We start from the raw sequence: 17,372 nt of genomic DNA, 5'->3' as shown, positions 1-17,372 counted from the left end.
GAGAACAAAAGAGTGGATGTTTCTTTTTCTTGATATATCCAGGTGGTTCATTTCCAAAGATACTCCATCAAATTTGTGACATCCATGTGTAGAAACATGTGACCCACATCCACAGTCAGAATCACTAGGAACCTTTGTCTGTATAAGCACAAAGATTGTCAGTGGCTGTAACAACAAATAGTAATTTTGGTTTATTCATGAGTCCAAGATCTAGAACAATTCCCATTCCATGGAAGTTATTTCTGGTAACATTCTCTTAATGAATTGCTAACTTCTATAGGTTACTAATATAGGGGTGAATTTAATTCATTTGTAGGATCAATCTTTGCAAATTTTGGTGCATTTAAACAATTTTCAAAATGGTAGCTACTCTGACAGCCGTTGACACTTTCCTAGTTGTCGTCCTTTGGAATGCCTACTTGCAATTGCAGCAGCAAAATAACTTATTTTTCCTACAGTCAGAAAATTTTCTGTTGTCTAATTTTCATTTGGGGTGTGCCTGCCAAGTTTTTATATGATTCACTTCAGCTATGCCGCATCTGTTCTATTACAACTTGAACAAATGACCATTAAGATGGACTCTGCAATAGAGCTCTTTTTCCAAGTTTCTCTCCCTTCCCTTTTTTCATGCCAATAAGTTGCACCAATGACTGAGTTGCATTCAGTGCAGTAGGTACCAGTTAATCAGAGACTTTTTATATGAACAAAAGGGCTTTCTGACATTCTGTGTGTTGGAAAACTGAGTGTTCGCAACAAGAAGATCAAGTTGAAAATAATGTCTTTAGTAGCTGATACAGTAGGTCTGATGGATCTTTCTTTTGCTCTGTTGTAATTCATTTTGCCCAAACAGTGATAAATTCCTTTTGTGCCTCCCAAGTAAGTCAATGTCTGCTGCAGCCATTAATAGCACCAGGTCACAATGTGACAAGCAATTGGATTGCAGCTAAGATACAGATCTCTCTTCTGAGCCATTTGAGTGGTAGGATAGGGTCAGGTGTTACTTTAGCAAGCTAAATCGTCACATTGCTTTATTGGATCAGCTGCACTCTGCTGGTTTAGACCAAGGCTCCTTGGTTATGCTACTGTCCCATCATGTATACTTGACCAGAGCAGATGTGGAGGGAAGAACAAACACAAAGCACATGATTATGCCCCACTTTTCTTCTAATGCACTCTTAGCCAATGTATGTCATCTGAGGGGCTGCCTGAAGCTAAAAGGTTTATCTGTGTAGTAATCTGTGATAGATGTCTGCCAAATACTTGTCAAATATCCCCTCGATTCCATGTAAAATTTCACCATCCAAACTTTTTTTTTTTTTGGCAAAGCATTCTGTGAATCTACCATCTGTTGTGTGAAAAACTACCTCCTATTCTGTCTTTTGAATCTGTCTCCCAGGAGCTTGATTTCATGGTTCCTAGCTCTTGCATTTTAAAAAGTTAGGAACTGTCTCTTCCTTTCTGCCCTGCCCAGGCCACTCTGGAAATACGACAACTTTGTCTTTTCCAAGTTGTCTCCTGTCCAGATCAATGAGTCATGCTTTACACATTTGTTATTTATGTGGGAGTTATCCTTTCTCTGTTCTGGAATGGTTTAAGCTGTTCACTTTTGGATAGTAAGCTCCTGAATTATTTGAGTACTGTTTATACTGGAAGTTTATATGCTTCTACTGGTAGGAAGCTACTCCAAGACATTGTAGATAGAGGTATTTACTGTACATGGGATTATGTTTCTGATGCTGGTGCTTCCGGTCTAAAATGTTTCTATATAATGGTTTGATTTTTTTTTAAATTTTGTTTTGGGGTTTTTCTATGTTTTCAAGAGGCAGGAAATTTATGTTGTAATGCATCATTTAGTACTTTTGAAGTGCTAACTTAGAACTCCAAGGAATATATTAGGAGTCAAGATAACAGTAATACTTGATGAGGCAGAACTAGGCATACTGAAAAGCTCTCAAGATTCCTTGGAATTTGTACTGAGACTAAAAAGTCCCTGTCAAATCTAAATATACCCAATGGATAGAACTATATTTAACTATAGGATCACAGAATAGTTGTGGTCAGATGGCACCTCTGGAGGTTGTCTTGTCCATCTCCCCTGCTCAGAAAAAAAGTAGACTAGAGCAGGTTTCTCAAGGCCTTTTTCAGTCAGGCTGTGAATATCTTGGGGATACAGATTCTCCAGCCTGTTCAGACAATCCATCGCAGTGCTTGTTTAATGGGGAAAAAAGGAAAGAGGAAAGAAAAGTTTTCTTGTATTTAAATGGTTTCCTACGTGCATGTATTTCAGACTGTGCCCATTGCCTCTTTTCACTGGCTATCACAGAAAAGAGTCTGATTCCATCATGCATACACCCTCCCATTAAACACTGATGTGCACTGATATGATTCTTTTTCCTTACCCTCTTCTCTTCAGCCCTAACTTGGGCAATCTCAGCTCCTTCTGTTTCTTCTCATACCAAAGATACTTCAAACCAGAGATGCTTCAAAGATGCTTAACAGTCTTTGTGGTGATGAATTACACTAGTAGCAATTTGTTACCAGCCTGTTTTCTTCACTCTACAGGAGGTGAGAACAGACACACTCATTCTGTGTCTCTGAAAACGTTTTTTTTAATACCTTTTGTTTTTAATACCTTTTTAAAATGTAGGCACATATAAAACAGCTGCACATTTTTCCACAGATTTCAAGGAATGTGCACAATTTTTTGCAGTGTAGACTTACTGTGTTTGGTTTGAATTGACAATTTCTAAGAAGTTACTAACATCTAACATGCTGGAACCTTCTTTGTCATTTTATTGTGTGATTCAAAAGCTCAAACTTTAAAATAACATTGGATATTTTATTCATAATAATTCTGGATCCCTTTCATTAACTATAAAGATCCATGTAAATATAGTCTACTCTTACCCTTGTGTATCATCTAGCATGCTGCACCTGTTCAGTTGCAGAATTCTGATCTTTTTCTTGTACATGTTACAGTTGTTTTTGAAAGATGAATTAGTCTTTCATGCTGGTGGCTTTCCTGTCTTCTTTTTCATTTTTCTACTCCTCTGCAAGTGTATAAAGAAATATATTATTTTCCTGTTGCCTACTAGGAAATCTCAAACTAATCTAAAGTCAATTTACTAGTATGTTTAAAAATAAATAATTAAACCTACAATAGACTCAAAATAAAATTGTATACATCATAAACCAACAAATATGAACGTTCATACTCAAAAGTGGTTTTGATAGTGTGTTTTTTAAAGTTTTGTAATAACTTACATTTTCAGGGTTATCTTGAAGAATTGGTACGACTCAGAGAAAACCAGCTGTCTGAATCTGTCTCACAGAATAAACTCCTGTTACAAAGAATTGAAGATATGGATCTAGCCCATAAAATGGAGAAGGAGCAGCTGGAATATATCATTGTGGAACTGCAAGACCAGTTGTAAGTTAGCATAATGGAGAAGCATTGCTGCAGCAGCATTACTTAAATATTTAAGTTATATAACTATACAATATGTAGAGTTTCCAATCCTGTGGAAATGAGTCAACTTCTTAAAGAAATTTATGTATTTTAGCTTTTTTTTTTTATCTGACAACTCTTAGATTTGGGAATGGTTCCCTGGAAACTGTAGTAGTGTAAAACAGAATAATTCTGAGATTAAATATTTAAAATTTTTAAAATCTGAAATAGCTTACCTAACTTGCTTAAATTTTTACATGTTTTTATAAAATGTTCTTTATATTTTATTACTTCCAGTTTTAAGGCTACCCCTAAAAGTATTGAAACCAGCTACATTTTGAATACCATTTTTTAAAAGTCAGGCGAGAAGGGTAAATAAAAATATTTTCTTTGGCTAGATTTTAATTTATTTGTGATGGCTCAGACATGGTAGAAGTTTGTCTGGTAGTCCTAAAACTATTCCAACTAGCAAAAGAGTTCACTATCACCCTTTCTTCAATGCAAGACAAAATGCTACAACAGTAAAAGGTTTATTTTTTATTAATAGCATATGTGATTTCTAGTAGGATAAATATTGGAGTATCTTATGATCATTCTACAGTTTATCCTCTCAGCCCTGTCTGTAGGGTGGGGAGGTGCTCTCCTTTTGCACAGACATTCCCATGCTGGATGGGTCTCTGAGCAGCCTGGTGTGGTGGAAGGTGTCCCTGCCCATGGCAGGGTGTTGGAGCCAGATGATCTGTAAGAGCCCTCCCAACCCAAGCCATTCTGTAATTCTGTGTTTGAAGACCCAGGCAGATGGAAAACTCAGTGATAGGTTGCCATGAAACTGCCATAGGGTACACCTGCAGCAGTTGAATGTTCTGTTCATAACAAATATAGAACAAGTTATTTTGCCCTAAATCTGGATTAATTTGTTAATGTCTGACCCCGGGAGTAACACAGCAGCCATCTGAGATCTTTGAAACAATCCCTGATAAAAAGAATATATGAAGACACCATCCAAAAGGGTCTTTACTACGAAGTAAAATATTTCAAGCTTGCAAGCAAAGCTTTGAGGTTTTTTTCTGCTGCTCTCTCTCTCATGATAGATCATTTTATTGCCAGTGCTTGAAATGGATTTTATTAAAATGTTCAGGAATAGGGAATTGGCATTTTATTTAGGCCAAATGCAGAGTTGAGTAAGAAAAAAAGGTGTTTTTCACAGTTTTTTTCCCCTCTGACTGTAAGGTTCCTGTTCTTGAACTGTTCTCTGAACTTAACTGATATGCGTAATGATTCATGTTATACTGCTTTGGCATCCCTGGTTATTTGGGGGAGGTGGGGAAAGGTGTAAACTTATTTAAACCTACACTGATACTGGAAATTTTGAATGTTCATATCTGCTGTTAAATTTTAGCTGAGATGTATGCAGTAAGACTGTTCTGAAGATCTTGGTCTTTCAGGTTTGATTTTGTTTGATGGCTTTATTGTGTAAAGGCTCAAATTGTGGAATAACCTCTGTTGTATCCTGACAGTGTTTTTGTGTATCTGTTTGTGAGACACTGCAGTCAGGAGTCTGAACTACTCTAGATATTTGGGGTATAATTTTATGTTTTTATTGCTGTGAGTGTAGTGTGTCTGTCAGGTGAGGGAGGGGAACAAATATTCCTAGCAGGTTCCTAATGGTCAACATCAGTCATAATTAACTTATTTTAATCATATTTGGTATTTATATTGGGTTTTTTATTCCAACCAAAGGTAACCTGGCAGCAGAATGTCTTTTATCAGTAATATGTTTGTAATGAGACATGAGTTTTGGCCAATTGCTTTTTATGGTCCAGCCATTTTAGAATGATGTTAAAGTAATACCAAAACTTAGTGTTTTGCTCCCCTACCATTACTGGCATTTTGAAGCAGTGAATGTATGCTGTAATCTGAATTCTTCATCAGCAGATAAGAGCAAGTCTGGGACTGTAATTCTGCCCGAGGCAGACTGCATTGCTGTTTGTAAAACACTTTGAGATCTGGTTTAGGATTATTTGCTGTGTAATTGAAACCATTATAAATAAACATTCTATGCTTTCTTTTTGATGATGCTCTTCTATTCTACTGGCTGCTGTTCTTAAGGTAGCAAGGTCTATGATTTCAAGCTTTTGTTGAGTACGGTTTTGTTGAGGTTTCCAAAATGGTATTTCAGAGGCATGCAAAGCAAAATGTTTCATGTATCTTGTCAGTGGACTTGACAGAACCTGAGTCTCTTATCTATTTCTGCCTCCCCCACCAAAAAAAAAAAAAAAAAAGGTAAGGTGAGGAATAGAGGTGTGACTTTGTTGACAGTATAGGCTGTTGCTGATTTGGAAACCAGTTAAGCCAGGATCAACAGATCAACAAGGCCTTCAGGTTAAACATTAGATTTCCTACAGAGAAGCTTTTCTGTATGCACATTCACTAAGGGGGTTTGGTGCAAAGCATGAAATAATTACAGGGATAGGACATCAGAAAAATTTGGAAGGAATTTTTCTTTTTACAGCTGCTATGGTTCATGTTCTACAATTTTCAGTATTAACTTTGTGTCACACATTTGAATATTAAAACTGCAGTGAACAACATAGTTTCCAGTGTAGTTAAAAGCCATTTTACAGATCTCATGAATACCAATATCTGGAAAATGGTGAAGCTGCAAATTTATCAATTAGTTATTCACAAAAGAGTAACTTTTTTTGTGTGTCTCTCAGCTTAATTGCATTTCTTAGCAGTATGCCCACCCACCTGGGAATGGGACCTCTTACATTGTTGGCAGATGTCTGATGGCAAATCTAGTTGGAAAAGTGAATCTGCAGTAGACAACCTGATTATCAGTTCAGCACATTTAAGCTAATACACAGCTCATCAGGAGGAAGATTCAGACTGGACCTTGGCAAACCTCTCTTTACCCAGAGGGAGGTCAAGTACTGCAGCAGGCTTCCTGGAGAGGTGGTCTATGCCCCCAGTCTAGCAGTGTTCAGGAGGCATTTCAATTGTGTGAATTATAATAATGATGACCCACTCAGGGCCTTCATTTTTTTCTTCAGATGTCATCACTGCCGTGTGTTTTTTTCCTAGGACTTGAATTGAACACTGCAGAACAGTGCTTTTGGCTTCACTCTTCTCTAAGAATAGTGTATTTTTACAGTGAGAGTGAGGCAGTTCCAAAGACCTTAAAGTACATAAAATTAAAAGCTCTGAAGTGCTTGAAAATAACAGCTCACAGGAGGACAGCCAAGAGAAGCCTGTGATCTGTGGAATGTCTAGATGAAGAAAATAGTTTGAATTCTGTAACGTTCAAATTACAGAATTGTAATTTGATAGGATTGGGATCCCACATCATCAAGGAACATCCTGGAGTATTCAAAATGCACAGAGGCAGACATTCCTGCCTCCACTGTTTCTGCAAAGAAATGTTGAATGTCTCTTGAAGCACAGAGAGATTTGATCACACTCACCATCAGTAAAAAAAAAACTAAGAACCCCCACAATATAGGTATCATTATTTATAAATTATATACGTGTACTGTTGTGTTAATATATTATTTACGTTCCTAAACATACAAAAATAGACATTTAAGAGTATAAGATAAACAGGAAATAAACAAAATGTTACATTTAAAAAAATTATTAGCACTACAAGAAGGGTTTTTTTCCAGTACCCTAAAGGATTATCTTCTGCATCTCACTTTGAGACCACTGCCTTGAAGGACTAGTTAGCTGAGTCAAAGATGTGACTGGACAAAATCTGGTACCATTGGCCTGCAATATCCTTGCATTAAAACTCTTTAGCTCATCTTAAACATGCTTTTTTCCCCCACAGGGCAATGCTTAGTCCTTCTTTTGACTAACACACTACCTGTGTTACAACAAACTCTGCTTTTATTACTTTCAAGTTCAGATTGAAATTGATATTTGTATATGTTAAATATTGATGTATGATTATGAGAAAGATTCCATCAATTTCCTGATTGGCTCATTTCCTGCGTATTGACTCACTGACATTATAAAAATTGATCTCACTGATGTTATAAAAGTTGATCACTTTAACATAGAAAATCCTTTTAAACAAAGTGAAAGGAAAAAGGATAGCACTATACACAAAGCAGAAAAACACTCAAAATGCTTTAGAAGTTTTTTTTCTGCTTTGATATTTGGTGAAATGAAAACAGTGATTTGTGTAATGCTTACCACCACAGGTTTCCTCCTAAAGAGTTTTTTCAGGTTTTCAGATTGGTGTGCCTGGTGTAAGATGGTATGACCCCTTTGTCCCCCCTCAGGACAAATTACGGTGGTGTAATTTATCAATTTATCACATTTCTGGGAAATTTATTTTGTACATTCAGTGACAATGCTATATTTTATACCACTCTGGTTTTTATTCCCCTCTACTGTTTCTCTGTAGATCCCCAACTTGTTATAGTGTTCTGTGAGAAGTTAGGAGCGAAAAGGTCAGTCTTCCATGTTTGGAATTCTGTTGCTGGTTAAGGCATAGATAAGCATCAAATTAAACTGAAGGGCCACTCACATCTTACACTGAATTAAGTTTGACTATGTAATTAAGAATTTCTTTTCATGTGTTGCCAAATCTTAAAGATAAGTTTAATTTGTCTGGTTGTTCCTTCAGAATTAGCCTTTTCAAGGTCCAAACTATGTTTTTCCTCTATTCTTAATGTCTTAATATAGCTTAACATTTTATTATATTAATAATACTTAATATTTTAATATCCAGCAATACTACATTTTCTATCTGAATAACACAGCTGTATTTGTAAAGAGAGTAAATTAGGACATGTTTAACTCCAGGCAAAATTAGCTTCTCTGTTTCAAACACCTACCAGGTCTATTATGGACTATGTAAAGGAAGATACACTGTATTCTCTGTAGCAAAGATGATCTCTTTTCAATGAATGGTCATGCCTCATTTGGTTAAAAAAACTTGCTTATGGAAATGATATCTCTGCTTGTCTTCACTTTGTCAAGATGCTGCTTATAAATGCTCTGGAGTCTGCAGCTTGGTGCTGTGAGCAGGTGGGGCAGGGTCAGAGAGGAAGGCACAGGGCTGTAGAGGATGCAGGCTGTAGCTGGGCTGTCAGGGACAAGGCAGAGAAAAGCTTCTCCAAGGAAAAAGAGGCAGGAGGGTCTGAGAAAAGGCTTTGAAATATAGCTGTGTTTTGTGTCTCCTTGTGAGTAAAACTTTAATGTGGGTTGCCTGGCTTTGTAATCCTAGCTCAAAACCTGAATAATCTGGAGGAACAGGGAAGTTGGATCAAATGTTTTTTTTAGTCCTCTTGCCTTCATTTCAGATAGTTTCTCTTTTAAGACTTTTTTAAAAGAAACTGAATTCTTCAACTGCTTAAGTACAGTAAATCCAATTTGTTGCAGCTGCTTTATTTCCTCACTGAAAGGAAGTTGAAGATTAAATTTTAATCTTTGATCTTGGTAAGTTTCTTTCCTAGAATGTGAAAACTGAGAATGCTAATCCTTTCCTTTTAAAGCTTTAATGGATCCTGCTATCAAACCCTAATACACATTAGCCATGCTTTTATTTGTAATGCTTCCTGTCTGTCCTCTGCTTCTCCCTCAAGTTTGAGCAGCAGTTTGAAATCCTTAGTATTGCAGTTTGGTTGGTTTTCAAGTCTTTCTTTTTCAATTTGTCTGGGTTTTGATTTTTTTTTTGTGGATTTTTTTTGTTTTGTTTTTGTGGTTTTTGTTTTGTTTTGTTTTTTTGTTTTGGTTTTTTTTGGGTTTTTTTACATCATAGAAAAAATATTATATATTCTTAGAGGCAGTAAAACTTGTTTAGCCAGTGTTTTGCATTTTTTGTTGTAATTTGTTCTTTTCAAGTTTGCTGCAATATTGTAATCCTCTTCTGTTTTACAAGGGTGTGAGTTGATAGCAAGAAGGGAAGTTCTGTTTTTAGTGAGGTGGAAACCCAGGAAGACATGGTGTTTCCTTTTTTGCAAATATAGCTAGGAGAAGTTCAGCTGGGCATAGGACATAGACAGAGACTACTGCAATTCAGAGAGAAATATACAGGGCAAAGTACAGAACTACACACAATTAAACCATTTGCAGTCAAGCCTCCAACATGATTATTTTGTTCTTAGAATCCACGTTGGTTTATTGTGCAAGTGGAAACCAAAAGTTTCTGGGCTGATAGCAGCCTGAAGGAAAGGGCTTACTCTACAAGATGCAGCAGCTAGGAAGGCATTTATTTTTAACCTCTCATATTTGAATATCTTATTCTGAGCTATTAAAAGGGGGGGTTAAAAGGTTTATTTTAAAATGAACCTTAACATTCTAAAAAAAGTTTAAAGCTTTTGAAGCTATTGGTGTCTTCAAGGATGTGTTGGACAGGCAAAAAGTAAGGCCTTTCAAAATAATAATAATAATGACAAGTATTGAGCCTCTGAAGGCCTCAGTACAATTCAGTTGCAAATGATGTGCATTCATGGTAGGAAAGCAGATTGTGTGGATTATGAGTTCCTTCCTCTGTCAATATACCTGAACTGTGGCAGACAAAGGGTTCTTGCTTTGGCATAGCAATACAGCAGACATCAGTGTCTTCCTCTTCTAATTTCACAAAGTATTATCTCGTGTCTGGAACCTCAGGTGAACTTGAGGCTTTGTTGTCATAAAAGTTTGAATAACTTGGTGCTGCAAATGGAGGGATTAGAAAGAAACAGATAAAAATGATGGTAAATTAATCATGGTGCATAATCATTACCTGCTGGATTGCAATCACAGAGCCTGAATTTCATTTCTTTGTGCTTTATCTGTTTAGATAAATAACCTTGCATTACCATTTGCTTCTGAGAGTCGCAGGGTTTTGTGCTTAATTTCTTAACCTTCATATTCATCTACTGTACATTTGCTTCTGTATTCTAGAAAATACTGATGGGAAAAGCAAGTATTTCATATTGCTTATACATAAATGAGAAAAGTTGAGCAGAATTTAATTTTTTCTAATATTTTTAATGCAAGTTACATGAAGTTTGATATGAAACTAAATGGGCTTTAAATGAAAATAGTGAAAAAATAATTTTTAAGGGTGGAAGAACAGTAGCAGATTAGAATGGGGAGGAGAGGCTAGTTCTGTATTTGCAGACATTACTTTATCATTGATACACTGAAGGAGTGTCTCTGCAATTCGTCAGACAAAAGGAATTGATGTTTAAATTATCCTAACTTTAGATTTATGTTATTAGATTTATTGGTTTAAATAAATCAGATCAGGAATTAAGTTTTGTCCAGTAGGAAAAGATAAGCAAATTCTTTTTATACTTTCACAACAAAATGACAAGTTTCTCTACAATACAAATAGTTTGTTCAAAAGAAAGGTGAGTTACAGATCAGTGTGCATATACATGATTAAAAAAATGTTGGAGGTTTTTTAAATTATGGATGGTATTTGTAAATTTAGGTTACAACTTGTTTTTGCAGTTTTAACTTTGTGTCTTGTGTTTCTTCAGTATTTTGTTAAAATAAAGCACAGTCCAAATGAGTTCTGGAAAGGCCTTAAATAGATACTGGGAAATGCCTGAAGTTTTAATCCAGAAAATACAATCAATGTGCTCCCTGATTCCTAAGCAAGAAGCTTATATTAGCTGCTGTCCTGTTTTGGCTAGCAAGTGGTTGAGATACACACAGGTGTTTTTTCTGTTGGCCATTGAGATGTTCTTATGCAACCACTTAACACTAATTTTTCATTTTGTTATCCAAATTATAACTCAAATTACATTGGCAAAGTTTCTGTTTCTAGTGTTAATATCTGATTGTGGATTTTTGCTTGGGGTTTCATTTTCACTTCTTTGCCCTTGGATCAGACTTTTGCCCTCCTCTTTTTTTTTGCTGCAATTTCTAAGATTTTTAAGCTCTGCCTTACTGTTTGCATAGTTTGGCAGCTCTATTAATTCACATTCAGCTGACAAGAAGACTTGTATTACTCAATGCTTGCTGCTAATAATTGAGTTTTTTGTTCGTAATTAAAACCTTTTCATTTTGAAAGAGCTTATATATGCTAGTTTTGGCAAATACTTGCGTATGTAGGTAGAAGATTAATCTTGCAATTACCCTGTTGGATATCTCTCATGGCACTCTTGCTGTCTTAATATGATAGTGGAATTTTAAAGAAAAAATGGTCATTCTGTCAGCCCAAAGTTACTTAACCATTTTGCAGTTGTTTCTCCTGTTTTTACTGAATTCAAAGGAATCAAGTTAAAATGATAAAAAAGTTATTGAGAATACCAGTTTTCCTCATCTGTTAAGAAGAAAGTTCTTGATTTATTTTTTTCCCCACACCCTTGTAGAAATGTTTTTTAAAAGGAATTCAGCTGTAAACAGATATGTTGTATTTACATCACTGACATAAGGGAAAAAGAATCCTTAAATGACAAACTGAGCTTGAGAGGGTATTTACAGAAGGCAGATTAGACAATCTGTCAGAAAAAAAGCTTGTTTGCTAGGAGTCCTTCATTTCCCAGCAGAGATGATCTGAAGAACTGAAATCTGCTCTTTACTTTTTCAGTAGTTTGGTTGCTGATCAAGTTCATCATTCTTGTTTTCTGTCAAGACCTACTATCTGGGAAAACTGGTTGTGTTGTGCCTGCTATCCTCCTCCAGAGAATCAGGCCTGGTTATTTGTCCACGGACATGAAGAGTGTCAGTCACATGCTGCAGTGCTATTTTAGTGGGCATATGCAAAGCTAACATATTATGGTATGTTTTGATCCATTCTGGATGTCTGTGTTCAGAAACAAAGTCTCCACTGCAGTTAGACTCTAACTCAGGAGTCCAGCTGGTGGTATTTCTAACAGTACAAACTTTCTCAAGTTATCCAAAGGTCAAGAAAATCTAAGTCTGTATAAAATTGATAACTGATTTTGTTAGGATATAGTTCAAGATCTCTAAGAGACAATAAAGAATGATTAAAAAATGCTGAAGAAGCTTCAAACAAATCTGTTCCGTGGCCCAAGTAGTGCCATGCTGTGACACATGAAGATCTGTTGGTCAGTCAGAGGAAAATGTTTTGCAGTAGGACATTCCTGCTCTTTTTTTCACTGCAGCAACTGCCTTTAGAAAGTCTGCTGGCATCTAACTGCTTGGGCATCTAGTTTGGGGAATAGTGTGTCAGTGTACAGGGCACAAATCCGAGAGAGATGCTATATTGCAGCATCAAAATCTACTGGTAAGTAACTGGTTTTCATACCTGCTGATCTAATTTCTCAAAGTCCAATGACATACCAGTCCAGACAGCTCACTGCTCTGCTAGAGTACTGGCAGCTTGGGAGTTCCCTTTTTATTTGGAATTGCTTTTACAGATTTTAGTTATATTCATGTATGCTATCAATTTGAGTTTGCATTTCATATTCCCTGTCCTAAATAAAGGTTTTAAAGCTTGTTCTTATGCAAATGTTTTTATTTTTTAAGCTTTTATTTTCACTTTTACTTTTCACTACTCAGGTAGTTCTTGAACTGGAACACTCATCTGATGTAATTCCCTTTCTTAGGGAATTAGTCTGTTTGGTTTATTTCCTGTCTTCATCTGCTGATAGGAGGGCAAATTGCCAACTGGACTGGCATTTTCTGGATTTGGAGAAATTAAACTTGCAGGTAAGAAATTACTGGTTTTTCATAGGTATAATTGGAAACAGAACTGACTTTTGTTTTGTTGAACAAAAAAAACCCCCAAACCTGTGTAAATGGAACTTTTGGAATAGGCTTCCAATGAATCTGCATTTGATGCAAGGGAAAATCGAAATCTGGTATAGCTGAAATTACCCCAGAAATTCTATATGGTTATGCAGGAAACGCTTTTCTGTATTAGCTTGGGCTAAACTTGGATTGAATTTTATTTACTTATTTATTTTTAAATTCCGAGAGGTAATATAGTTACAGTATAGGAAGTGACCAGTTATAATCACTTACATAATTTCTGTTGCATATGCAGAAACCCAACATACAGGTTATCTTTTGTCCTTCTGTCTCACTGTTAAGTCAAATGATACTTTCAAGATGCAGAAGTCTTAGATGTGTTAATTCAAACAGTAATTTTTTTAATCTCTTGAGAGGTAGCTGAGCTGCCAAAAGCTAGTGCAAACTGAAGTGTTTCTGGGTTTATCTTAAGAATTAAATTTTAAATACATAAACACAAACAAATCAACAACAACAAAAAAGCTTGGTAAAAAAAATTAAAATAAGTGGTTTTGATGTTTCATTTATACAGTGGCACCTAACATGATTGTGACAGAACTTAAAGGCAGCACAGTAATGAATCTGCATTTGATGCAAGGGAAAATCGAAATCTGGTATAGCTGAAATTACCCCAGAAATTCTATATGGTTATGCAGGAAACGCTTTTCTGTATTAGCTTGGGCTAAACTTGGATTGAATTTGATTTATTTATTTATTTTTAAATTCCCAGAGGTAATATAGTTACAGTATAGGAAGTGACCAGTTGTAATCACTTACATAATTTCTGTTGCACATGCAGAAACCCAAAATACAGGTTATCTTTTGTCTCTCTGTCTCACTGTTAAGTCAGGTGATACTTTCAAGATGCAGAAATCTTAGATTAGATGTGTTAATTCAAAGCACTAATTTTTTTAATCTCTTGAGAGGTAGCTGAGCTGCCAAAAGCTAGTGCAAACTGAAGTGTTTCTGGGTTTATCTTAAGAAATAAATTTTAAAAACATAAACACAAACAAACAAATCAACAACAACAAAAAAGTTAAGTAAAAAAAATAAAATAAGGGTTTTTGATGCTTCATTTACACAATGGCATCTAACATGATTGTGGCAGAACTTAAAGGCAGCACAGATGGAAATGGGCAATAATTTGTCAATTGCGTTTTATTTTTTTGTGTGTACTGTACAAAAATATATCCTGCCTGTGCTTAATACTCTCAAAATGTTAAATCCTTAAATAAACATCTCAAAATAATAAAAGTTGAGGAAATCCGCAAGTAAATATTCTGAAGAGTGCCTGACAAACACAGGGCAAATTGACAGTAGAGGAGAAGGATGTTTATTGGAAGACTTCACTATCTCACATTTCCTAACTTGTTAAATACACAATTAAAGAGCTGAAAGTCAAGAGCGTGCAGAGATATTTCTTGGAAATGGGCAATAATTTGTCAATTGCGTTTTATTTTTTTGTGTGTACTGTGCAAAAATATATCCTGCCTGTGCTTAATACTCTCAAAATGTTAAATCCTTAAATAAACATCTCAAAATAATAAAAGTTGAGGAAATCCGCAAGTAAATATTCTGAAGAGTGCCTGACAAACACAGGGCAAATTGACAGTAGAGGAGAAGGATGTTTATTGGAAGACTTCACTATCTCACATTTCCTAACTTGTTAAATACACAATTAAAGAGCTGAAAGTCAAGAGCGTGCAGAGATATTTCTGGGAATAAATGTGTAAACCTGATAAATGCTTTGGCTGCTTCTATTATTCTTGAATAAATGTAAGTAAATTTACAGGTCTGGAGGGAGCATATGTATCTGCAGACACTTATTTCCACTCAGGGAAGTATGTTAGTATTGATTAGTCTCATCTATTAGTAATAGGCAGGAATTCTTTAGCAGGATGTTTTACTGAACAGGTTTTGTGGGGTTTTTTTATTTTTGAACAGGAGCTTAATTTTAATACTAGTTCTTGGTACAGAGAACAAAAAATACAAATGTAAAGCAAACATTTGTTAGTTTTCAATCATGCACATTAGTACTAAGATGTTCTCATCTATTTTGCTGATTGTTTTGCCAAGGAAATTATTACTTGCAGTAGTATTTTCAATTTGTTTTTTTCAGATATAAAAAAAATGCCACCACAATTTAAGTGGCTTAAATGTTATTCTGGGACAACATGACAAGACTTCGTGTGTTATACTTCCCTTGTATATATGCATTGTGGCAAAGCCTGTGTTGTGAAGTAGTACAGAGGGTATGTGGTCATTTTAAAAGAAATGCCCTGGTTTCAGCTGTGATAGAGTTAATTTTCTTCCTAGTAGCTGATACAGTGCTACTGTATTTTGATTCAGTTTGAGATTAATGTTGATAATAGACTGATGTTTTGGCTGTTGTTGAATGTTCTTTTTCTGCCTATCTCTTACTACTGTTTCTTTATTTTATGATGTTTGCAGAATTTGAAACCCTATATGAAGTTATCTTAACAGAAGTGTTGTTTGGGGTAAGGGCTGCTAAGGGTACAACTGTTTACTTTCAGCAGATTATAGAACAGCTATTGCTACTTTTTTGCCAACATGATTATAAAGAGATGAAAATAATTGTAGACACAGAGGATACCAGTTAGATGAGAGAGGGTAAGCTCACAGGCTCTCAGGCAATCAAGAATTTTTTTCATGCCTAGATTAGAGACTGTACCATAAATGGGTTTAACCTCCTGCTCTCATAATAAGTTCTTACATATACCTCCTGTACTGCACAAAACCTCTGCTCTCTGCAGTCCCACTGTGTTGGTCCAGGATACCCTGTTCAGCCTTATCTCACACACTGCCTGTCTTTCATCCAAAACACAGCCATACAATCTCTTACTAAGATCCACTGTATTCTCCATGTAGCAGCTGCCTTCCTGAGATTACTGCTTTTAGCCACTGTTTTTATCTTCTTTTCCAGGCTGAAGAAAAGGAGTTAACAGCTTGGTGTATATGCTTGTTTTCACTCAGGTTTAATTGTATTTCCTTGTTTTTTAACTTCCTCCTTTAGTAAATCCTGTTGTCTCTCTTACTCACCCTCTTTTCATTTTGGAGTGTCCTTGCTTTTACCCCTATATTAAATGGCTTAACATACTGTCTACAAACCTTATCTTGCATCACCCTTAAATCCTCACAGCCACAAAACCAATAGAACCATATTTTATTGAATTTTATTGAAAAACAGAACTGCATACTCATTGCAGTCCTGGTGCGAGGAAAAGTCCTGCCTGTGTTTGCATTCTGGGGAACAAGAGCACTACTGCAGAAATTCAATATGCCTTAGATATAATAAGTTGTTGTCCTTGGAGAGCTCTTAATCTCTAAAAAGTGTTTTTCTTTCTGAACAAGAGCAGGACAGCACTAGATAGTCTTGCACAGCTTTTTTTTTACATTGAGTTTTGAAGCTTGTATTTGCTTTTTTCATTAAAACTTGATAATATTTTCTTCCTTTTTAACTTTTTCTTTAGTAAATGCTTTTGTATCCACCTCTTTTCCTGTTTCTGAATACTTGTAGCAGGATCATCTTTCCTCATGGTGATTAGGAGTGTGAGGATTCGATATGCTGTGACATGGCCCTTAGAGACACAGTTTAGTGGTGGACTTGGCAGTGGTTGGCTTATGGTTGGATCTTAAAGGTCTTTTCCAACCTAAATGGTTCTATGTTTCAGTGCAGTTTAATACTTTGACTCTTCAAATAAGTTTGGTTAAACAGAAGGAGTGCCAGTTTTTGCATATCAACAGAATTGCTGTCTGCAGGCAATGCCTTTATAATGGCTCTCTGCAGCAGTGGAAACTTACAATACTTGAAAAATGTCTGCAAAAGAGATAAATAATCGAGAAAGCTGATAAAATAGGTGGTAACTAATAGTATCTGGTGTGAATATTTTGTCTAACTTTTATTGTCTACTACTATTTTATATATATTTGATACTGTGCTTGGACTGATTTTATAATTTCAATTATATTTTTACATGTTTTTAAACATTCAAAATAAAAGCTTTAAGAGGACGATATTTAGTTCTCAAATATTTAAGAGCAGAATATTTAGTTCTCTTCAAGTTTATCCTACTTGATGCCTGGTTTTCTTCCTGAGCATGGTGGAGTGGTTTAAGAAGTGATTAACTGAAACTATCTTTAAATGTTATGTTAAAATTCCTGGAAAATTTTGGTGAGTCTTTGCTTCAGAATTTCTTTGTTC

At 35.6% G+C, this 17,372-nt stretch overlaps 1 protein-coding gene across 1 annotated transcript in view; it reads left to right on the top strand.

Annotated features, from left to right (window-relative positions):
* RUNDC3B (RUN domain containing 3B) overlaps positions 1-17,372 on the top strand; it is a 52,482-nt gene that overhangs the window by 27,273 nt on the left and 7,837 nt on the right. Inside the window, exon 8 of the mRNA XM_039711329.1 lies at positions 3,273-3,430. Within this exon, the coding sequence (XP_039567263.1) occupies positions 3,273-3,430 (158 nt within the window). The remainder of the gene's footprint in view (positions 1-3,272; positions 3,431-17,372) is intronic.

This window comes from Passer montanus, unplaced genomic scaffold (genome assembly GCF_014805655.1).
Source record: "Passer montanus isolate IOZ18808 unplaced genomic scaffold, ASM1480565v1 scaffold10, whole genome shotgun sequence".
In the NCBI taxonomy this organism is placed as follows: Eukaryota; Metazoa; Chordata; class Aves; order Passeriformes; family Passeridae; genus Passer; species Passer montanus.
This window is presented reverse-complemented; position numbering and strand designations above follow the sequence as displayed.